The sequence below is a fragment of the Lagenorhynchus albirostris genome, chromosome 6, assembly GCF_949774975.1.
Source record: "Lagenorhynchus albirostris chromosome 6, mLagAlb1.1, whole genome shotgun sequence".
In the NCBI taxonomy this organism is placed as follows: Eukaryota; Metazoa; Chordata; class Mammalia; order Artiodactyla; family Delphinidae; genus Lagenorhynchus; species Lagenorhynchus albirostris.
The window spans coordinates 121,413,380-121,438,033 of record NC_083100.1 but is presented as its reverse complement, the minus strand read 5'-3'; the positions used below and the strand labels follow the sequence as shown (position 1 = coordinate 121,438,033).

Here is a 24,654-nt window from a genome sequence, read left to right as displayed (position 1 = left end):
GACTAACACAACATCTTTCTTGAACATCTTAAAGGTTTTAAAGTATTTTTGGATCACATTATCTTGAAAATCTGCTGAAAGCTAAGGTCTGGTGAAAGCTACGGTCTAGCGAAAACCTGGAAAATACAGTCCACCCTCGGCATCCACGGGGATTGGTTCCAGACACTCCGCAGACACCAAAATCCTTGGATGCTCAAGTCGTTTATATAAAATGGGGTAGTATTTGCATATAACCTACGCACATTTCCCCATGTATTTAAGTCATCTTTAGATTACGTATAATACCTCCTACAATGAAAATGTTTTGATTGGGAATTTTTTTTCCCAAATATTTTCGATCTGCAATCCAAGGTTGGCTGAATCCTCAGATGCAAAACCCACAGACAAGGAGGGCCACTGTCCCTGTAAAGATTTGAATTTGGGTCCCCGAAGCCCACTCTCTGACTCCCTAGCCTTGTCCCAAGGGTAAGATCTCTGCCTCCCGGGATCCTGCTTAGATTTCTTTTCTCCCCACCCTTGGGGCCGGGTCTCAGGGTCACATGGACCCATTCTCCCTTCCCCTGGTCCACTGTAAACTTCCAGGTCCCGGCTTTTCCTTTTCCTCCACCTCCACCAGTGCCCAGCACCAGCTGGGTAAACAGTAGGTGCTCGGTAAATGCCTGCTGACTGAGCGAGCGTGCCTAGGTCTTTGCCCTCCACTTACTTATAATGGTTCCCTTCACTTCCTCTTGTTTCTTGAGTTCTAAGTTTTCTCATCAGGATCCTTAGGATGTTTATAAAAAGGATGAAATTAATCTGTAAAACACAAGGCAGAGGTGGGGCTAAAGGTGATTTGCTTTCCCAGCACCTCTCCAGGTCCTGACCCCTGGCCCTGGCCCCTGGGCAGGGAAGGCACTGCAGACCACACCAGGACAGCTCATCACTCCCTCCGCCACCCCCAGTCCTGGTGAAACACACTGTCTAGGCAGGGATGGCTGCCACAGCACCGCCCCCCGCCCCTGGGATTCCGGAGCTCTGAGGTCTGCTCAGTTGCAGCATGGATTACTCACACTTGGAATGCGTTGGAATCTTGTTAAACGGCAGACCTGGAGTAGGCCTGAGATTCTGCATCTCTAGCAAGCTCCAGGGAATGAATGCCAAAGCTGGTCCTTGGACTACGCTTTGAGTAGCAAAGGCTTTATAGCAGAGGTTCTCAAAGTTTAAGGTGCAGATTGCTGGGCTCCACCCCCAAGGTTATGGTTTAGTAAATGCAAATGAGATTTGCTTTTCTTTTCTTTTTTTTGGCCACACCACATGGCTTGCAGGATCTTAGTTCCCCAACCAAGCCCTCGGTAGTGAAAGCACGGAGTCCTAACCACTGGACCGCCAGGGAATTCCCAAGATTTGCATTTTTAACAAGCTCTCAGGTGAAGCTGCTGGTTTCGGGACCACACTTTGAGAACCACTGCTTCGGAGACTTACAGAATCTCTGCAGGTCAATCACCAGCTCCAGGAAGCCTTCTTGATTACCTCCTTTTCCTGATTCACTGTAGTTAGGGATGATGCTACTTGTAAGAGCACTTGGAATACTTGAAAGGGGCCAAATGCAAGCATCTGGGTGTGTCCACTAATCATCAAGTCAATCCTAACTTTCTAAAGGACAGGAACGGAGTCTATTTCTTTTGCTGTCCCCTTCCCCAACTCCAGTGCCCAGTGCCAGCAACACTATGAAGTTGCCCATGCGTCGGCCCCTCTCCTCCCCTCCCCCACCAGCTCTAGAATCATTTTGCAGAAGCAGGATCAGTGGAGCTGACTGGCTGGGCCCCCTCATTGTTCAGACAAGTAGCCTGGGGCCTGGGGACGCTGGCCAGAAGACACTGGATTAGTGGCCAGTCTGGAACCCCAGCCCAGCGCCCCTGCTTCAGGACACTTCTCAGCTCGCTGTTGGTGCATGTTGCTCTAAGCCGTGCGTGGTGTAAACTAACAAAGGCTCTTTTACCTTATTTCATTTTTTGCCTTTGAATTGTATTTAATTTAACAGGGAGAACTTGAAAGCAAGAGGGAAAATCTTAACTATCCCAAGGATGAGTCTTAAATAGTGGAATTCTAGGCCCCGTGGCAGGCTGGCAGGGAGAAACTTTGCATCAGGAGTGCCCACCCAACCTCCGTCAGTCACTAGAGAGACTAGTCTTGTGAAAGCAGCCTGGGCCCTGGGGCTCTCGCGGGCTGGGCTGTCCAAGCCCCACAATTGCAGCAGGGAAACTGTGCTGTAGCTGTTATGCAGCTACAGCACATCAGCTGGTCAAATAATTTCAAATGACGTGGGAAAGATTACATCTATTGCTAAGTGAAAAGAACAAACTGGGACACAAAACTACACTGAGCATTTCTGAAAAAGTACATGTGCTCAAAGAAAAAAATAGGAAGGAAAAGCACATGATCACAATGTGCATCTAGGTACTAAAAATATGGGTGATTTTATTCCCTTTTTAAAAATGTATTTTGTATTTTCCAATTTTTTTTTTTTTTTTTTTTTTTTTTGTGGTACACGGGCCTCTCACTGATGTGGCCTCTCCCGTTGCGGAGCACAGGCTCCGGACGCGCGGGCTCAGCGGCCATGGCTCACGGGCCCAGCCGCTCCGCGGCATGTGGGATCTTCCCGGAGTGGGTCACGAACCCGCGTCCCCTGCATCGGCAGGCGGACTCTCAACCACTGCGCCACCAGGGAAGCCCGTATTTTCCAATTTTTTACATGAATTCCATTATTTTTATTTTAGAAATGACAATATATTTTGATTTTACAGAAAAACAAGTACATTCTTATTAAAACATAGTGATAGACTCAATATTTTTCCACCACATTATCAACCTAATAAAAAAGGTTCTGACATTATCTAAATGTGACAAGCTGACAAAAAACAACTTTTGGTAAATAATAGCAGATTTCATTATACTGTTTTCAGCCTATTGACTATAGTAGGAAATGAAAGCTTAATATCTTTCATTATCCCCTAAGCTTCAATTTAGTAAGATTATAAAACACTATGCTAAGGTTAGCAAATAAAAATGATAATCAAATTATTTGTTACCATAAAATGACTTTGGGGAGCAATGTCTTAGGGGAGCAAACATAAAGTCTTGTTTAAAGTACTAGATACTCCCTGTGCTAGCAGCACACTCTGCATTACTACCATATCAGACGCCCTCTTCCCTGAGTGGTTCCAGATTAATGAATGGCCCTCACACCTGCTAAGAAAAGCAGAAATAGGAAGTCGTTATACTCTCCTGAGCTACTCAGTGGCCTAATGTGGCTGCTACTCGGATTGCTCTACAATTTCCAGCTCTCCTATTGCAAGTTGAGATGGTAGGTAGGATCAAATAAAATTCTATTATTTTTGGGAAAAAAAGAAGGTGGTCATGGATGGCCCCAGGAGGCGAGCCAGTCAGCCATCAGCAGAGGAGGGGGCTGCTGCCCTGTCCTGCCCTCCTGTGAGCCCAGGAGGGGCATGCTCTGTCACCTGGCTCTGCAGCCTTGGCATTCCTCTGAGCCTGTGCACATTACTTCCGGGAAGGGGCTGCCCCAGTGTGCCCCCCACCCCCTGTGTCTTTCTTGTTCTTATCCAGGCCCACAGGCTCAGCTAAGGGCCTCTGGATTGCAGAGCACAATCACCTGGTAACTGAAAACCAAGACGAGCCCCCAGGCCCCTCCCCAAGACAAGGAGACCCTGCATCTCTGCTATCACGGTTTTTAGAAAGCTCCCAGGTTGAGAGTCCAGTCAGGGTCGAGACCCCTGAGCTCCCCTGTCCACGAGTCCCTCCTGAATCTCTCCTCTGGGGCCACCCCTCCGGGCCTGTCCCCGTCACAGCACCACAGAGGCCCAAGACCAGTTTGGCACTCGGCTTTCCCCAGGTGCAACCCCCCTCCTGTAATCCCAGCTCAGTGAGTCTGCCCACTTTAACCAGAGAACACCAAGAAAAATGATCAGGCACCAATGTTCTGAACCAGTGGAGGGGGAATCTCAGGCCAGCCTGAGCCAGCCAGTTCGGGTAAGGAGCTCTGCTCGCCACACTGCAACTGCCACCGTGGACCAGGCGAAGGCAAGCTCTTGCCGCCTGCCTCATTGCCCTCCCATCCACTGGTCTCTAGGGGGCGGAGCTTCCAGACCCTCCTGCCACTGCCCAGCCCCCGGAAGGTCCGGTTTATCCCTCCGCACACCCAGAGGCAGCAATGCTGGCCTTGACCTGGCCCTCTGCCCTGCAAGCCGGTCCTGTTTTGGTCTCTCCCACTGGAGCCCAGCTCAGGGGGATGGCCACTTACCAGGACGGAGACGATCACAGGCCCTCGAATGACCCACCAGATGGATGCGTTGGCATTGATGTCCCAGCACCTAGGGAGGGACAGCCAGGCATCACAAGGAGTGGGGAGCTGGCTGACCAGAAGAGACTAGTTCTCTGACGTCCCCTTTGCGGGAAGGACCCACACTGTGGTCCTGACCCCAGAGGCTGTGTGCTCAGCACCCTGAGAAATGACTGTCCTCTGCTGCCCAGGAGCACTGCCGGGGCCAAGGGAGCATCTGGGGAGCAGAAGCGTGTGGACCTGAGATGGAAGATTCTGGACCCCAAAGCCAGCATGCTGTCAAAATGCATCGGGGAGCATGGTGGCCAGGCAGGTGGCCTCAGGGAGTGAAGTGTCCGGGTGACTGACGTGTGACCTCGGCCCCAGGGACATCAGGCACAGGGGCACTTGGCAACTGGAGAGCCTGTGCTTGGTCTAAGGAGGCCACAACTCCGTCCGGCTCATTTTTGCCACAAGGGCCCATAGGAATGTTGATAGAACTTTCCATTTGTTCTAAAGAAGCTGAAAATCCAGACTTTTTAAAAGGGAATTTATCCAATTAAAAGGATTGTTTGGGGGGCTTCCCTGGTGGCACAATGGGTAAGAATCCGCCTGCCAATGCAGGGGACATGGGTTCGAGCCCTGGTCCGGGAAGACCCCACATGCCGCAGAGCGATGAAGCCTGTGTGCCACAACTACTGAGCCTGCGCTCTAGAGCCCACGAGCCACAACTACTGAAGCCCGTGTGCCACAACTACTGAGCCGGCGTGCCTAGAGCCCATGCTCCGCAACAAGAGAAGCCACCGCAATGAGAAGCCCGCGCACCGCAACGAAAAGCAGCCCCCACTCGCCGCAACTAGAGAAAGCCCGCGTGCAGCAATGAAGACCCAAAGCAGCCAAAAATAAATAAATAAAATAGATACAACATTAAAGAAATAAAAAACGTTTAAAAAAAAGGATTATTTTGGACTGAATTGGACTGCAAGACACGGGCACGCCTCGTCTGCCCTCGTCCACTCTCTGGCCTGGCTGTGTCATTACACTGATGACACACGGCCTCCCTCCCCCTCGGCCCGGCTGCTGCACCTCCTCCCGGGCTTCTTCCATGCTTTCCTTCCATGAGCCTGCTCCCAGGAACCCCCGGGCTTACCCTGTCCCTGAGCCCAAGTCTTTGGAGAATGAGACTAGAGCTCTTGGTGCCCGTCAGGGCTATAAGGCTGCTCTCCTGCTCTCCTGGGCCTGTGGGACTCACACACCCGTGTCAGAGGAGGGAGCTGCCAGGAGAGGAAGAGCTGGGCTGGTCCTTAGAGCAGCTGCCAGTGTTTCACAGCTCTCGTCGGGCACCTGACCCAACCACAGAGTGGCTGGGCCGGCCCACCCCAGGAGGGCTGGGCATTCGGCAGCCTGTGCTGCAGAAAACTCGCCTGTGGCCCCAAGTGTGAGACACAGGCCTCTCCTAGGTAACAGCTCCAAAGGAGGGTCCGTCCTGCTGGAAGAGCTGGACGAGATAAAATATTCCCTCGTTACCTCTCTCCGTCCACCAGCTTACCCGACATCTTCCAGAAAGTGCCTGGTGACAGCCCACGAAGCAACAAAAATGGCTGGGGAACCTGAGGGTTAAAAGTAAAGGGGAGGGGGCAGAAAGGAGAGGACTCAATTTTCAGCACCCTTATGAGAGACAGGACAATCAGTGATTCCAGGCCAGGGAGCAAGCAGGTGCCAAGGGCTGGTTGCCATGGAAACCCCCTTGCCATCCCGTGTAAATGTGCAGCCTCGCGCTTCAAGGGTGCCAAGGAATCCCTGAGAACGGAGGCAGGATCAGACAGGTCCTGAAGGCCACTGGGGGGCAGGGGGCTCCTGGGAGCTTGGGCCAGATTCCGGAGGACCTCTGCGGGGGAGAAGGGAGGGGACCAGGGCCCCTGGGCAGGCCCATGGAGCTTGTGGACGCCACTGGTGGAGCCCCTTTCTCAAACTGGGATGTTTGGGGGGGGGATACAAGGCCACAGGAGAACATTTAGTTTTGTTTGAATATTGGTTTGTAAAAAGCTTGGCTGGTAATGTAAGCTATCAATGTTATGTAAACAAAAATACATTTTGGACTAGAGAATTGTAAGTACACAGGAAATTTAAACATAAAATACAAGAACACTTCCTGACTTCTGGCTGAACATGACAAATTGCACTTATACATTTATCTCCGTTTCTCACTGAAGCCCCCCCAACATGAGAGTAAAGAAATAAAAAAGCTACAAGCTCATAAGCACAAAGAATGGGCAAGGAGGGTACAGTGCACGAGAGACGTCAGCACACTTAGGAACCTGGGAGCTGGCAGAGGAGCAGTAACCGATGTCCCAGAGCAGACAAAGCTGAAACACAAGCGCAGCATGGGGGCTGCTGCTGGGAAGGCGCCCAGGCCCGGTGGTGAGGGCACCGGGGATGCCAGCAGGCAGGAGAGAGGGTGGGGCTGGAAGACAGGAAGCACGTAACCACCCCAGGTGGCCAGCACCACCATTCTACAGCCAAAGAGTTCATCCCCGACAGAAGGGCATTCTCTGGAGAAGCAGAGCCAAGGGGAATGGGGCTCTGGCCCAGCAGAGGGTGGGAGGGGTACTCAGCTGGGCACGGGGACCAAGAGAGGATCTACACCTGTGCTGCCACGTGTGGCCACTGAGCCCTTGATGTGTGGCTGCTCTCAGGTGAGCTGTGCTCAAAGTGCAAGATAGCAGATTTGGAAGATTTGCAGGAGTAAGAGACCGTAAAATATGCTGTTAATGATCTTTTAAATTATACATTGAAATGTTAATATTTTGGTTATATTGGGTTAAACAAAATATACTACTGAAATTAATTTTACTAATAATGAAACTAATTAGTTTCTTTTTACTGTGCTTACTGTGGCTACTAGAAAATTTTAAGTTATATAAAATATAGCTCAGATTCTATTTTTAATGGATATGCCTGTCATCCGCTGACTGGTAAAAGCCCACCCCCAGGCTGCTCAGTTCTCAGACTTCTAACAGCCGAGATTGCACCCTTGCTCGAGCCCTCCAAACCCCACCCCAGGCAGGAGATGCCAGGATTCTTCCCTGGAGGAACCAAACAGCCCCAGACAAAGGGCCTCTAGTAGCGATGCTGAGGACCCACCCACACAGCGGCCACTTCCAGCCCAGTCTCCCTCGAGAGACATGTCCCCCCGCTCCCCTCCACACACACACAGAGGGCCTTCAGTCAACACCGAAAGTGACTCACTCTTAAATATGAACAGTCAAGGTCACCAGCATCTGAAGAAAGCTGATTACATAAAAGGCAAGGACCAAAACAACCAGAGAAAAGGAACTCAGAGGAAACAGACCATACAGGCTGTACGAGGAACTTGAGCAAAACAATTCTAAGGAATATCATCAGCAAGATTAGAGGGACGATTACTTCTCCAAGACACAAACAGGAGGCCGAAAACAGGGAGTATTCAGAGAATAAGGAAGAGGGCTTGGAAATTGTATATATGATGATCAAGATTTTTAAAATTCCATAGATGGGATGGAAGATAAAGACCAGGAACTGCCCAGAAAGCAGAACACAAAGTGTGGAATAAAAAGTAAGAGGAAAGAAAAGAGAAAATTAGAAGCCAATTCCAGGACGTGCACCATCTGATTAAAAGTTTCAGAAAGAGAGGATTAAAAACCAGAGGGAAGGAAATGATCAAAGGGGCAGTGTAAGAACATTGTCCAAGAAATGAAGGCTGTGAGTTTCCAGATGAAAGGACCACCACATACCAGCCAAAGGATAAAAACAGACTTGCATGGGGGCAATCCCTATGATATTTCAAAACACAGGAGACAGAGAGAAGATTCTACAGATTCTACAGCTTATACAGAGGTGAGTAAAAAGGCTCGGGAAACAGAATGACATGGCATGTCGCATAACACCAGATGCCAAAACAGAAGGCCTTCAAAATTCTGGGGAAAAATAACTGTCAACCTAATTTCTATGCCCAGCAAAACTACAAATTGGGTGTGAAAGTTGAACAAAGATATGTTTAGATATGCAATGCAAAAAAATGTAGCTTCCAGACTTCCCTGGTGGTGCAGTGGTTGAGAATCTGCCTGCCAATGCAGGAGACATGGGTTCAAGCCCTGGTCTGGGAAGATCCCACATGCCACGGAGCAACTAAGCCCATGCGCCACAACTACTGAGCCCATGCGCCACAACTACTGAAGCCTGCACGCCTAGAGCCCATGCTCCACAACAAGAGAAGCCACTGCAAATGAGAAGCCCGTGCACCACAATGAAGAGTAGCTCCCGCTCGCCGCAACTAGAGAAAAGCCCGCGCGCAGCAACGAAGACCCAACGCAGCCAAAAAAACAAATGTAGCTTCCATGCACTCTTTGTTAAGACAGACACTGGAGGATGTGCTCCAACACGACTTGACAGTTACCCAAAGAGAGGCAGACAAGAAGTCAAGGAATAGAATTCGTGGAGGAAAATGAAGGAAATCTCAGCCTGAAGGTTAAGGGAGTTGAGCAATTCTAGAGAATGACCAGCCCAAATAGAGCAGGAGGGCAGAAGGCTCTTCTAGAAAGAACATGGGTGGGTGTATCACATTAAATAACATCCCCCCCAAAGGTTCATATCCCTAGAACCTCAGGATGTGACCTTTTCTGGAAATAGGGTCTTTGCAGGTGCTATTAGTTAAGATGAAGTCATACTTATAAGGACCTTAATCCAATATAACTGGCATCACTTTAAGAAGGCTGTGAGATACACACACAGAGGAGACATAGAGGGAAGAAGACCATGTAAAGATGGAGGGAGAGATTGGAGTGAGGCTCCTACAAGGCAAGGAAGGCCAAAGACCGCCAGCAGCCACCAGAAACAAGGGGAGAGGCATAGAGCATATAGAGCCCTCAGAAGGAAGCAGCCCTGCCAAGACCGGACTTTGAACTTCTGGCCTCCAGAACTGGGAGACAATAAATTTCTGTTGTTTTAAGACAAGTGGTAACTTGTTACAGCAGCCCTAGGACATTAATACAGCAGGAATAAACCAGACAGATAGGAACTAGTGGACTTCATGTTGTTGCATTTGATGATGGGGAACCAGCACTGGAGGGTTTTCCAGTTCTGTTGAGGATGTGGGAGAATTAGTGACAGCAACACAAAATGAGTCAATAAAAAATGACTCCATAAGTCTGGGATTAACACACACACACTACTATACATAAAACAGATAACCAACAAGGACCTACTGTGTATAGCACAGGGAACTCTACTCAATATTATGTAATAACCTATATGGGAAAAGAATCTGAAAAAGAGTGGATATATGTATATGTTTAACTGATCCACTCTGCTGTACACCTGAAACTAACATAACATTGTAGATCAACTATACTCCAAAATAAAATAAAAATTAAATTAAGAAATGACTCCATAAAACATAAAAACTTAAATATTGGAAGTACAATCAAGGTGTACCAGTTGGCTCGGTAGTAAACACTATTTACATAGACATGATGATGTATACATTGAATACTGTGATTTAGCCCCAAACTGTGAAAGACTCTGAGGGGAGGATAGAGGTGGCAGATGACGAATTTTATACCCTTCCCTTTAATCACAAGGAGTCAACAAATAATGCCTCAGGACTTCCCTGGCGGTACAGTGGTTAAGAATCCACCTTCCAATGCAGGGGACGCGGGTTGGATCCCAAGTCTGGGAACTAAGATCCCACATGCGGAGGGCCAACTAAGCCTGTGCGCTCTAGAGCCGGCACGCCACAACAAAAAGATTCCGCGTGCTGCAGCGAAGATCCTGCGTGCCACAAGAAAGACACGACGCAGCCAAATAAACAAATAAATATTTTTTAAAAAGTGGGCCAAGGATGTGAATAGACAGTTAAAAAAAAAAATGCCTCAGATGGACAAATCAAAACATAGTAGAATATTGTTTAGAAACATGAGAGCAGATATCAAAAGGAGCAGCTCAAGAGCTGGAGGATGTTACATCTGGGTGGCAGAAGTGGGAGCCTCTTCAGGAGACTGCTTGCTTTTGTTTGCTTTTTCATTTTAGACTTGTAGTTCTATTTAATTCTTTAAACCAAGTACACGTATGGCTTTGATAAAAAAAAAATTCTCTGCCTCAGTTTGGGTACTTTGGGCAAACATGGATTCTGAGGGCCACCTGTTTATGATTATTTGTCTTACATCTTTAACAGTGAGTCAGTGGAAAAGTCTGAAAAGCGGATAATGGTTGAAGTCGTGGTTCTCACTGTGGTCCCTGCAACAACAGTATCAGCATCACCTGGGACCTGGTTAGAAATGCAGAGTCTCAGGCTCCACCGCTGGCCCACTGGACTGAGACTGTGGGGCGGGGCCCAGGCAACCAGGTTGACGTGCCCTCCGCATGGTTCCAACGCAGCTCCAGCTGGAGCACCACCAGTCTGAGTTCCCTCAGTGAATGGGAGTTTGACGCAGCTCCTATAAAAGCCAGAGGTATCACTCTTTCCTGGGCACAGACTGACACCCCAGCCACCTTGAAAAAGTAAAAGCTTTGGATAAGTAATAAAAACTTCAAAAGCTTGTGCCTTCTGACTCAGGGGTCCCAATTCCAGGATTCTCTATTACACATGGAATAAGCTTTGCCCATAAAAGTATTCCTCGGGGCTTCCCTGGTGGCGCAGTGGTTGAGAGTCCGTCTGCCAATGCAGGGGACACGGGTTTGTGCCCCGGTCCGGGAGGATCCCACGTGCCGCGGAGCGGCTGGGCCCGTGAGCCATGGCCGCTGAGCCTGCGCGTCCGGAGCCTGTGCTCCACAACGGGGGAGGCCACAGCAGTGAGAGGCACACATACCACCAAAAAAAAAAAAAAAAAAAGTATTCCTCGCTGTGTTATTTATCACAGTGAAAAATGAGAAGCAACCTAAACATCCAAAAAATAGGTATTTGGCTGCATACATCCACACAGTGGTTAAAAATGTCTACTGAAGATTTGAAAGAATACAGAGCATGCTTCTGTGTTCATGGAAAGACGCAAGATTCAAAATTCTACATACAGGATGATTGCAACCACGTGGGAAAAACTGGAAGTATAAAAAAAGTCTGGAAGGAAACCCTAGAAAATGTTCAACATTTTCCATGGGCCTATGGTAATTTTTTTTCCTACTTAAAATTTCTTTTTTTTTTTTTTTTGCAGAGTTTTATGGTGGCCACATACTCATTTCAGCAACCTATCTCTGGGGAGGGGGGTGAATGCAAACTGAGGCAGGGGCCGCCGCTTTTGCAAGACAAGAGCCTCTCGGAGACAGACAGCTTTAGATCTTCCTGAGTCCCTTCATGTCCCCTGGGGGTTGGGCAGGCAGAGAGGCACAGAGAGAAGGAACCGCTGCTGTTTAATGTGCTGCTCTATCCCCACGGCCTGGCATATACTAGATGCTCAATAAATACTTGAGGAAGAGGGACTGCCCTCGTGGCCCAGTGGCTAAGGCTCTGTGCTCCCAATGCAGGGGGGCTCGGGTTCCATCCCTGGTCAGGGAACTAAATCCCACATGCTGCAACCAAAAGATCCCACTTGCTGCAACTAAAGATCCCACGTGCTGCAACTAAGACCCAGCACAGCCAGATAAATAAACAAATATTTTAAAAATATACTTGAGTAAGAAAAGAAGGCTCTCATTATCTCACTTAAACCTCCTAAAAACCCGTGATGGAGATATTATCACAATGCACTTTTGTCTCCTTGCTAGACTACAAACCCCTGGAGCGATGGAACCATCTTTGGTTTTGTTTTTGTAATCTCCATAAGCCCTTCTGAGGACAAAGAAGTGCTCAAAGAAAGTTCAGCAAATTATGATCCTGATATTATAGAAGATGAAACTGTCCACGTTCATACAGGGAAATCCTGGCAGATCTGGGAGTCAAGGCTCAGTGAGGTGGCTAGACACTGGGGGCATCTGGGGCAGAGTTAGCAGCATAAGGCAAGTCCCTTGTCCCAGGCTCTCTGGAACTACTGGCCTATGTGGAAATCCAGATCTGCAGAGCCCTGCATCTCCTGCTGACTGAGGGTCATGTGCTAATCAGGCTGCCAGAGTTCAGAAGCAGGAGGGCTCAGTGAACTCTGCTGGCTCAGGCAACTTCCCTAATGAGGAGATACAGCCCTTGCACATAAGGGTTTAGACAAGCAGGAAAGACAGTGGGGGGCATTCCTGGCAGGGGCACTTCTTAATTAAAGGCACCAAGAAGAAAGTAAATGAAGCTAATGGCTACTACACATGACTACCCCTGTAAGCCTGTGAGTCACTCACAGAAACCTGACTGTCTAGAACCCAGTGGGGAACTTACATATGTTTATCAAATGAACAGCTGATGGATGGAGGGAGGGAGGGAGGCAGGAAGGGATAGAAGGATGGATGGATGGATGGATAGGTGGATGGATGGAGGGATGGAGGGATAGATAGGTGGATGGATTGATGGAAGGATGGATGGATGGATGGATGGATGGATGGATGGATGGATGGACGGATGGACGGATGGACGGAAGGATGGATAGATGGATGTTTGTTTATGGCAGAATAAGAGTTAAGGGGCTTTGCAAATAGACAGGCCTTGGTTTGAATTCTGGTTCTACCCTTGTCTACAGTGTGAGCTGAGCATGTTATGTCATGTCTCTGAGCCAAGGTTCCTCTAAGAGGCCTCTGGAGGTTGTTGTGATGATTAAATAATGCATGCAAAGTGTTGAGCTCAAAGCCTGGCATACGGTAGGTGCTCAAGAAATCAGAATTATTATCATCTTCATTGACCAGAAAGGAAAGGGGGAAGAGAAGCAATGGGGCCTGCAGTTAGCTGTCTTACTACCATTTCCCCTCCTTCCTGGAAACTGAATCCTGAATTTCCTTTGGGAAGCTATGTGGTTTGAGTAGCTTAAGCCAATCAGTGTATTCCATTCTCTCAGGCCCCTGTGATTGGTTCAAGGCTGTGTATAACACTTCAGCTGGTCCAATCAGAGTGAATTTCAGAGTATTTGCCAGGAGTGCTTGGACACAGCCCCTCTCTTTCATCAGATGTAACAATGAAGCCAGGAAGAAGCCCAGAGCTGCTGGCAGTTACATTGGGAGCACCTAATGATAACACTGATGTTACAGAAGGCAAAGCAGAAAAACAAAAAGAAACGTTGAGCTGCTGGATTCAGCCTCACCTGAAGCTGGTGATCCCTGGACTTGTCAGTTGCATGAACCAATTAATTTCTTTGATGTTTCAAGCCTATCTAAGCCAGGTTTTCTGATACCTACAGTCAAAAGCACCCTAACTGATACAAAAGGAAGCAGGAATGAGGACGTATGGATGCAACGTCTGGGGAAGACGAGGCAACAGTGTTGGGGGTGTCAAACTGTAAAAGGCTTTGGATGCCAGAAATTGGGGCATCCAAATTTTAGCTATTTTTTCCCATTTGACAGACAAACTGAGGCCAGAGAGTTAACCATCAAGCCACTTGTCTAAGTTCACGAACTTAACTAAGTATAGAGCTGAAACTGGAACCCACACCCTTCCCCTTCTGCCTCAGTGCCCTTTCCCACATGGCATGCAGCCACCGTACCCCTGGAGAAACATACCCCATCCGAGGGCAATAAATCCCTGGAGCCATTTCCTTTCTGAGAAGAAGGAGATGACGAGGAGCGTGTGAAGGTAGAGGCCTTCCACCAGCAGCCAGGAGTAGTTGGCCATGATGCAGTACTGGAAGAAGACCATGACCAGCTTACAGCCCACCTGCGAAGAGAGGCAGCTGAGCCCCAGGCTGGCGGCCCTGGGCTTCCCTCCAGGAGAGGGGGGGTGCGCCAGGGGTCAGCAGCCAGGTCAAGCAGCGAACCTCTGGGGCTCACGGCCACCCCCTCTGGCCTTCCAGTATGAGAAGACCAGGCTCATAGAGCTCTCTAGAGTGGAAATCCACAGGCCAGCAGGCTTGGTCAAGATGGCCAAAGGGCTGTTGCAGCAGCAGGAGCGGCATTCAAATTCTGCAACCGGCTGCCAGGCGTCAAACGGTCAGATATCGCCCAATTCCCAGCAGCAAATGAGGGCATTTTTCAGATGAGGGAACTGAGGCCTAGAGAGGGAAAGGGATTTCTGAGCAAAAGGTTAATAAAATCCTTTCCAGGCTTAGTTTTCCTGGAAATAGATGCAGAAGGGACGAGCTAACACTCATGAGAGTACACGACCCTGCCTGGTGCACTGCGTCTGGACTGCAGGCCTCTGAATACCCGAGGGGGGTGCCAGGGTTGGCCTTGCCTAATGCTGTGACTCTTGTGGCAGGCCTGTCCCTTGCAGGGATCCCTGGAAGCTATGCCTGTGGGATTGTCGGGCCGAGGCTTCTATACCAGCACGGCTCCCACTCCCGCACTGTGAGGGCCGCATTTCCTTTCACCGCGCTGTTCCCTGAAGAGAGGACAGCTCCTGGGATGGCCCGAGGGCTGCTGCACAGAGCGCAGGTCACATCCACGTCCACAGGGGAGGAGCGCCCAGGGCCGCCTGTGGCCTCCCAGACACTCCGACTCCAGGCGTGGCCTGTGGCTGGCTCGTTAGTCTGCGGCTTAGTAGAACCTGGAAAGGTTCCCTGCTGGGCACTGCTGGACTTCTCCACTGGTCAGTGATGGGGTGGGGCCTGAATCTGTCTTCTGACTCCCAGGAAATTCCCTGAGACACAGGGGCCCTCCTTGAGGGACCTCTCAGTCTTGAGTCAGAACACACACACATACACACACGCACGTGGAAAACTATAAGCAATGCAAACCTGACAGATCTGGGAGCAATTACAGATGTGAGTGGTGGGAAGTGGCGGGCAGGCTGACTAAACCAATCTCGATTTCCAATCCCCTTCTCCCTTGCTGGCTTCTGCTGTGGAGACTATGATAGTAAAATACTCAATCTCCCAGCTTCCTTTGCAGTTAGATGTTGTCACATGACACAGTTCTAGCCCGTGAGATGCAGACATAGTCTTGGGAAGAGGCAAAGCCTCCCAAAGAGAAAAAAAGTTCAACCTTGACTTTCCTGCTTTTTGCCTGGAACATGGATGTGAGGCCTGGGGTTGCAGCAGCCATGTTGTTAACATGCAGTGTAAAGCATGGGACATGGGATCAAGAATGGCAGAGCAGAAAGGGGAAAGGACTGTGTCCATGATGGCATGGAGCCAGTGCCACCTCTGGGTCACCCACCTGTGGACTGCTTCTGTGGGGAACAACCCCCATCTGTTTAAGGCACCGATGTACAGTTTTCTGTTACGTACAGCGAAAGGGATCCTCAACTGGTTCCCAGTGACATTGCAATGAAAGAAGACTCATCTGAGCTTTCAGAAGGAGGACGAGGGTTAGATTTAACAAAACGATTGTTCTACTGCACATCTGGGTGTGCAGACACACAAGCATATGCTCACCTTTTTCTTTCTACAATCCCAACCCTCTAGCTTTAGCTATCTGTCTACATTTGGGACTTGGCAGGAGCAGGGAAGGGAGGGGATTGCTATGTGTCTAATTCCCAGAATGGCTAATCCACTGCAGGACACTGGGAGTTGAACAGCAGCCCCATGGGCTTCTCGACAAACTGCTTTCATGTGGGTCCCAGACTGTGCATCTGGGGACATGAGACTCCCTGAACCTCCCCAGCACTGGCCCCTTTACTCTAGGCATTAAGTGCAGCCTCAGCAGGGACAGCGGGGGCAGCGGGGGAGCAGGCAGGCCTGGCCACGCCGTGGGCCACGCAGGCGTGTTACCCTGTGGGCATCACAACGGGCGACGTCGTCGGAGGAGAAGAGCACGGCATCCTTGATGAAGTTGGACAGGGCACGCAGGATGAAGGACACAAAGAGATGCATGTGGATGTAGTTGCGGGTGCAGTGGAGCTTCCTGGAGGGAGAGGATGCAGGGCCGTAGGGGCCAGAGCCGGAGAGGCCCAGGGCTCAGCCGCCCACCCTCCCCCCACCCCCACGCACCACGGAAACCCAGGCCCTGGACGTGACAACTCTCTAAATCTCCCTGTTTGCAGAACCTGAATGAGCCCAGGCCCCCAGGTGCCCAGCCTACTCTGTCTCATGCTGCAATTAAAAAAAAAAAAAAAAAAAGCTGGGGTTATAAGGGCGAGATCCTATTCTGCTCCGACCACCTCCAGCTCCCAGAATTGTCAGAAGGGGGTGGGGAAGGGGGCAAGTGGCACACAAAGAACACAGGCTGTGGGGAGAAATCAGACCCGGGCTCTGCCACTTTTCAGCTACACGATCTAGAGCAAGCCCTTCACCAGCCAGAGCCTAGGTTTCCCCCTTGCTGTAGGGGCAGAAGTCTCTTAACTGTTCCCCTCCTTCCGCTTCAGGAACAAGGCTTTCTCTCGGGGAACGCATCCCATCTCTGGTTGGGGATGACGCTAGCCCCACCCTCATGACAGACCTGACCAATCAGAGCTCCACACCTGGCTGCAGTGATTGGCTCAGGGCTGGGCATGTGACCCAAGCCAGCCAATGAGAATCCCCCCAGGACTTTCATTGCAACTAATGAAGAAGGGGGTCCTTGGCCCCGGTGTCGCTGAGCTGGTAGAATGTCCGTCTGCAGCTGCTGGTGGTTGTCTGTGCCAGCCCCGCGTAAAGCCTGCCTGAGGCCAATGCAAGGTGAAGAAATGGCAGGAGACAGACCCAGTTCTGCTGATACCTTGGAGCACCTAGATCCAGGCACACCTTAAGCCAGGTGCCCCTGAACTTGTCAATTGTGTGCATCAGGTCACCTTTGTTTTTCTTAAGGTGCTTTAAGGCGGATTTCTGTTTCTTGCAACCAAGAGTCTGGCTAATATACCTGTAAAATGGGGATGATACCTATCTCACAGCATTGTGTGAAAATCAGAAACGATACATGTAAAGCAACTGGTGCAGTAAGTTCTCGTTATGTTCAGTAGATGTCAAATGAATAAAGGAATGAACGAGGTCACAGAAACTTCCAAGTTTTGCCACAGGTAAGCTTTAGATCAAGAGGGGACAAAGTGGCCCACCCAGACCTTCCTCTCTCTGGTCAGAACAATTAAAAGAGACCCGAAGTCTGTGCTGGGGAAGGCTGGGAAGATGGAGAGCTGGCAGCAGGTTCTTACCGAAAGGCACAGAGGATGCCAAGGGCCACCAGGAGCATCACCAGGGAGGAGCTGTAGCCCACGGTGTACATGACCTTCAGCTTCAGGAGGTACTCGTACTGCAGAGAGAGAGGGCCGTGTCAGCCCCACCCACCCACCCGGCTGAACCTGCCCTTTTCTGCCACAGAGTGCACCTGCTCCAGGCTGCTGAAGCCCCTTCAACTCTGACCGCTATTCTGTTCATACCCCAAGGACACGCATTCATAGACTCACGACATCTTGGCTTGGGAAAAGACCTTGGGGATCCTCTGATACCAGTTCAAAATTCTATCCCGTACACAGGGCCCCTGACCATCACCCTGAATTCAAGCCTTTGCTTGAATACCTCCACGGATGAGGCACTCACTGCTTTTTGAAGAAGTCACTGGGTATGCAACAGTGCAAAGTATTAGATAATTTTTTCTCAAGTGAATCTAAAACCTACTACCTTTAAATTGTACCTATTGGTCCCTTTTCTTCTTCTGGAGTCACTGAAAATAAGTTGAATTTGTCTTGTACCTAGAGCCCATAATTACTTTAAAAATAAGATTTTCACGGTAGAGTAGCTTTAGACTTACAGAAAAGTCACAAAGATTCTACAGAGAGGCCTGTCCTTTCTGAATACAATTCTTCTGCCCATCTGTCCCCCACTTATCGTCTGGGCATTAACTATTCCCTGTGTCTTTAATCTCTCTCCATAACCCTTCACCATTTTTCTCCACTAATATCCTCCAGTCTGTGAATGTCCTTCTTAAACAAGACACCCAGAACCAGATAGCTGAAAAGCTCCAGATGCATTCTCTGACCAGGAAGAAACAGAGTGGGGCCGTCACTTCCCCCGATCTATGCACTGCACTCTTATAAATGCAGCCAAGCAGTCATTTACTTGTTCAGCAGCCAGCTCACACTATTGGCTCATCTTTGAGTCAAGAAGATCTCAATGGAATGGAATAATGTGACATACAGAAATAAATGTGAAGACCTGTATTTTTAAGGTTCAAAAAGAAAACCAAATTGTACAACAGTCTTTTTTTTTTCTAGCATCTTTATTGGAGTATAATTGCTCTACCATGGTGTGTTAGTTTCTGCTTTATAACAAAGTGAATCAGTTATACATATGTTCCCACATCTCTTCCCTCTTGCATCTCCCTCCCTCCCACCCTCCCTATGCCAGCCCTCTAGGTGGTCACAAAGCACCGAGCTGATCTCCCTGTGCTGTGCCGCTGCTTCCCACTAGCTATCTATTTTACATTAAAAAGAATCAAGGAAATAAAAAGTAAAGCAATAATGCCATACCATTTTTTTTTACCAATCAAATTAACAAATATTTAAAAGTACTAATGTTCTATGTAGGTGAAGGTATAGTGGGAGTGAAAATTGGTTCAGTCTCTCTGGAAAGTAGCATGTATCAAGAACCTCTGAAACATACATTCCTTCTGACCACCCCTCTACCTCTAGGAATTAATTCTAAGAACTATCAGAAATATAAAAGCATATTCATATATAAAGATGTTTATCACAGGACCATTTTTGATGAAAAACATGCAAATGTCCAACAACAGAAGAATAGTTAACTAAATTCTTTTAAATCCAAAGGTTAGACTACATTAAAAAAGTGTGCTTACCAAGAGTTTTAAAAGATGTCAGGACATAATGTAATGTTAACTGAAAAGGTAGAATACAAACTTTACATGTACAGTGTGATTTCTGCTTTATGTAAAAAAAAGTGTTAGGTTGAATTGTATGAAACTGTCCTTTTCTGTACATCGAAAAAGACTGCATATTGGCCATCTCATGTGGTTCAGTCTCATACACACACAGAAACAAGACTGTGAGGAGGTGTGTTAGACATTATTAGTGGTTAACTTTGGAGTATAAACTTGTGGATAGAGTCGTTATTTTCATTTGTATTTTTTTCTGTACTTTTCATTTTTCTTCAGTGGGTAAGTACTATCTTATAACCAGAAGAAAAGGGTAATAAAAAACAAAGAACCACAGGCACAAGAATACTATTGGGGAAACCTGACAGCTGTTCATATGAAAATGACTTTGAGGTTTGAGTGGCCCAAGCTCCATGGCATTGAAGAAGTGTATGCAGAGAGAACATGCACAGGCTTCAGAGTCAAGAGACAAGGGTTCCAAACCCAGGACTGCTACTACTCAACAGCTGTGTGACCCTGGGCAAATTACTTAACTTCTCTGAGCCTCAGATTCCTCATCTGCAAAATGGGGATAATATCCACCGTGCAGGCATTTTGGAAGAACAAACAGGGTATCAGGTAGCGTATCTAGACAGTGCCTGGCACTTGGAAGACACTCAGCACATGTTGATTCTTCCCCATCTCCACCCTCTACCCCCCCAACCACCATTCAGTCTGAGTCAGCAGTCTGACACTGCCGGTGTGAGGTATGGGTATGAGGTAGCTGCTAGGACTATTAGGTCTCTTCTCAGTTACATTAATGGAGTGCTGTGAAGCAGGCCACGTTGGAATGTCTGGAGTGTTTGGTCCAGTTCTGGGTATGTTATTTTAAGAGGAGCATTAGTAAAGTGGAGCATTTCCGGAGGAAGGTGACTGTCATCTGAACTGGCTACACTGCACCCTAAAGGAAACAAACAAGCTTAGGGAAGCTGAGTACCAAAACTCCTGAGACTTAATTGTGAGCCCCAGGGGTAGGGGAGTAAGCACAAAGTCGACAGGACTCAGACCGACCGAAAGTTTCCTGGCAGCAGAGGGAAACTTGGACGGGCTGGCCATGTGACCCTGTGCTTCTGCACTGAGGCGACTGCAATTCCAGAAGCCAGAAGCCACCTCTCAGCAACAAGCGGGGAGCCACAACGGCAGTAAGTTGCATTGGATGAATGGCTCCTAGATGTAGGGACGTCAAAGAGCAGTGAAATGTCAAAAAATCGGAGGACCAATGTGTCAGCCTAGGATGTCATCACGTGTGGGATATGCCCCACAGCTGAGGGCGTCGGCCTCACCCCGGGGACGCCTGGATCTGCAGCCCCGGGTCAGGAGCACATCGGGTTAGCCTATGGCAGCGTGAGGAGGCATGGGGTGACAAGCGTGCAGGGTCCTGGCTGAGCATCCCGTGCTGTCCTGTGGCTGGGTTATTGTCTACCGGGGTACCCTCAGGATGCCCTGGCCTGCTCTGCCTTTGTCTGTAAGATCTGACCCCAAAAGAGCCCTGTTCCCAGGAAGCCAGATGTGACCACAGTGCCCCAGGCCTCAACCTCTGCAGCTCTGTACCCCCTGCCCCCCAGAGGGCTGCTGCCTGTCCTGGATCAAGCTGCCCATCTCTCTGCTGTGTGTCTCGACTGGGCCCCCTCCTTCTCTATCCTCTACATCAGGAGACAGCAGACGTTTTCCATAAAGGGACAGACAGAAAACATTTTAGGCTTTGGGTACTATTTGGTCTCTTTTGCAACTATTCAACTCTGCCCTTTCGGTGCAAATGGGTGTGGCTGTGTGTCAATAAATCTTTATTTGCAAAAGCAGATGGTGGGCTGGATTTGGCCCAAGGGTCCTAGTTTTCTAACCTCTGCTCTGGGTAAGCAAACTCCATTTTTTTTACCCAAGTGGCAGCTTTGCCTGGTCTTTCTGCTGATCTGAGTCCACTGTTGGCAACTGGTGTGTGCCAAGTCAGGAAGTTGCAAAAAGACAACCAACAAATATATACTTTCACCATCATTTGATTAAAAGAGAAAAAGACATTTCAACACTAAGAAAGGATGATCCAATTCTCAGAATAAAAGAAAAAGTTTGTGGGAATTCTCTGGTATTCCAGTGGTTAGGACTCCACACTTTCACTGCCAAGGGCCTGGGTTCAATCCCTGGTCAGGGATCTAAGATCCCACAAGCCCTGGATTTCCCAGGTGGTGCAGTGGTTAAGAACCCGCCTGCCAATGCAGGGGACACGGGTTCGAGCCCTGGTCCGGGAAGATCCCACGTGCCGTGGAGCTGCTAAGCCCGTGCACCACAACTACTGAGCCTGCGTTCTAGAGCCCGCGAGCCACAACTACTGAAGCCAGAGCGCCTAGAGCCCGTGCTCTGCAATAAGAGAAGCCACCGCAATGAGAAGACTGCTCAGCGCAACAAAGAGTAGCCCCCACTCGCTGCAACTAGAGAAAGCCCACGTGCAGCAACAAAGACCCAACACAGCCAAAAAGAAAAAAAAAAAGACAAAGTCTGTGCTTGTCTCTGGACTGACATTTAAGGACCAGTGAATCACATGGTCTGGAAACCCTTCCACCAGTCTTAGGGATTTTTTTTTTTTATGTGAGCTGAAGCCACGGTAGGTCAGCTTTTTACTATTTTAGACAACTAATTTTCTGAGTTAAGTCCAGAACTTTGCATTTATCTTCGTTTTAATTTATTTTATTTATTTATTTTTGGCCGTGTTGGGTCTTCGTTGCTGCATGCTGGCTTTCTCTGGTTGTGGTGAGCGGGGGCTACCCTTGGTTGCGGTGTGTGGACTTCTCACTGTGGTGGCTTCTCTTGTTGTGGAGCACGGGCTCTAGGTGCACAGGCTTCAGTGGTTGTGGCATGCGGGCTCCATAGTTGTGGCTCACGGCCTCTAGAGCACAGGCTCAGTAGTTGGGGTGATGGGCTTCGTTGCTCCGTGGCATGTGGGATCTTCCTGGACCAGGGCTCGAACCCGTGTCCCCTGCATTGGCAGGTGGATTCTTAACCACTGAGCCACCAGGGAAGCCTGCATTTATCTTTGTTAAATCTCTGCTCCTTCTTCTGGCATTTTACAGTTTCAACCCGGCCGTGAATAACATGGTTAAGGCCCTGGGCTCCGTTCCCACCCAGCTGATTAGTCAAAACCAACAGTTCTTATATGTGGTTTTCATATACATAACTCACAAAACCAAAAGCTCTTTAGGGTCCTCAATAACTCCCAAGGGTGTAAAAGGATCCCGAGGCCAAAAAGTTTGAGAACTGCTGGCCCAAGCCAAGCATGTGTCCCAACCCTCTGCCAGGGATGGTCTGGAGGTGGACAGGCTCAAGTCACGTTGGGCCAGTGAGATGTCAGGACAGGCTTGCTGGCGGCCTGGCTGAGAGACTTTCTTGCTGTTAGCAAGAAAAGTAAGGCTGTCCCTCCTTCTAGACCGGCAGGCCTGGGGAGTCTGCGGCTATAGTCACCAATGGCCGTCATCTGACAACAGGAAGAGAGCCAGCCTTGGGATAAACCACCAGGCTAGCAGGAGGAGAGACAGAAAGAACCTGGTCCTGGGTGGCTCTGGGGTACTGCTCATGAAAGGGTCCTGATGCCCGTTCTCCACATCCCTAGCTACGTGAGCCACATTAGCTTACGAAGCCAGTTGGAAATTTCTGTCACTTTCGAACCTCCGTCCTGCCACCCACTATACACATGATCCCTCTTAATCTTACGGATTTTACAAACGTGATACACGTAAGCCTCCTGTCTTCATATAGGTCAGTGACAGAAAGGGTAATCTACAGAGGTCAGAGCCCATCCACTGGCCCTCCAAGACCACAGGTATCCTTATTAAATTACTCCCATCGGATCTGAAGACCTCATGTGTCTTCCCTGACTGGATGATAAGACCCGGCAGAGAAGAAACTCCATCCTCCACGTCAGGCCCCACTCAGTCTCCTTTGGGAAGGGCTCTGAACCAGACGGCCCCTTCAGGGAGCCACCGCACCCACATCCTGTCTCAAACCAGGCCTGCCCACCGCCGGGCTCTCCTGCCTCTGGAGCCCGAAGCTCCTCTGAGAAGGGACGTTTGGGAGCTGGCACTGCGGCCAGGCACCGCGGCCAGGCACGCTTGCCTGCACTTCCACAGGTTCACGAGCCTGTGAGGTCAGGACCATTACTAAGCCCATTTCCCTGATGAAGAAACTGAGGCACAGACAAGTTACATCCTTCCCAACCCCCAAGGTCACAGGCAGGTTCAGACTCACCACCGGGCCCCAAGCGTTTAGCCCCAGTCTCTGCTCTTTGGGTTTCACGCCAGCATCCCGATGGCACGTGGCAACTCTCACTGTGCCATGCTCCTCAGGACCATCACCTCTGGGCTGGTGGACCAGGGCGGGGAAGTGGGCCCATCCAGCCCAGGGGAGCAAGGGGGTGTGGGGCTGAGAGGGGCAGCCCGGGGTCCCCAACCTCACCCTGAGCCAGCTTCACTCTCTGCTCCCCAGCCACCTCTGCCCCGCAGGGAGGTGTTGGCAGGCTTACCCTCTTCTCGTTGGAGGAGTCGTTCACGTGGACCCCACAGGCCAGGTCAGGCCTGGGGAAGGTCTCTGACCAGCCGGCCTGCGTGCAGTTTCGAAATATGGAACCTGTGGAGGCCAAGCAGCCTGCAGTGAGCAGTGGGGACCGGACCCAAGGCCGGCTCTCCGGGTGCCCTCGCCGCGTCTGAGGGGCAGCTGGAGCTTCCTTCCGTCACCCTGTCCCTTTCTCTGAACCACACAGGCAGCTGCAATTGGCCCAGCTGGCCCTGGGAGCCTTAGTAAGAGTCAGTCAGGAAAAGGAGCGGGAAAGGTGCGCAGGCAGATGGCCTAGAGCAGATGTGCGAGCGTGGAACAGACCCGCGGCTCCCGGATACGTCGACCTGCAAAGCTGGCCGGCCCTGCACCGATACCCCTCCGGCCCCCGCCTCACGGCCACTGTGCCAGGCACCGAGCTCCACAGTGAGGGAGACGACTGACACATGCCCCAGGCCCAGGCCCAGCAGAACTTCCAGCGTCACCACTCGATTCCCTGGGTGCCCCCGGAGAACCTTCAAGCTGGGAGGCACTGCAGTGTCTCCTACGAGGAGAGAGGCTGGATGCAGTGCTTAAGAAGAGCAGGTTACACACCTTGAATCAAACAATGTTGATCTCACACTAACGGCTGTGTGTTTATTCAATTAAAAAATTTCGTGCTCTATTGTAACAATACACAGTCACTGCTACGTGCTGGGCACTGTTCTAAGCATGTGATGGGTATTAACTCATTTAATCCTAACAGGACTAGGAGGCCAGCACTGTTACTTTTACAGTAAAATGTACTGTAACATGTAAATACTACACCCATTTTACAGCTGGGGAAACTGAGGCACCCCGTGGTTAAATAACTTGCTCAAGATCACACCACATAAATGGGGGCCCTGGGATGTGAAGCCCGGGGCTCAGGCCTACACTCCTGGCCGCAGGCTTTGTCCTAATGCCCTTTCTTACTCCTGGCCTTCCTGCTCGCAGGCCCTGCA

At 49.7% G+C, this 24,654-nt stretch overlaps 1 protein-coding gene across 1 annotated transcript in view; it reads right to left on the bottom strand.

Moving 5' to 3' along the window:
• The window catches only part of SCTR (secretin receptor), a 58,749-nt gene that overhangs the window by 6,996 nt on the left and 27,099 nt on the right, over positions 1-24,654 (bottom strand). Inside the window, exons 4-10 of the mRNA XM_060151196.1 lie at positions 23,643-23,746; positions 17,418-17,515; positions 16,063-16,195; positions 13,916-14,069; positions 5,865-5,925; positions 4,298-4,367; positions 704-795 (exon numbers count right to left, since the gene is read on the bottom strand). Coding sequence (XP_060007179.1) covers positions 704-795; positions 4,298-4,367; positions 5,865-5,925; positions 13,916-14,069; positions 16,063-16,195; positions 17,418-17,515; positions 23,643-23,746 — 712 coding nt within the window. The remainder of the gene's footprint in view (positions 1-703; positions 796-4,297; positions 4,368-5,864; positions 5,926-13,915; positions 14,070-16,062; positions 16,196-17,417; positions 17,516-23,642; positions 23,747-24,654) is intronic.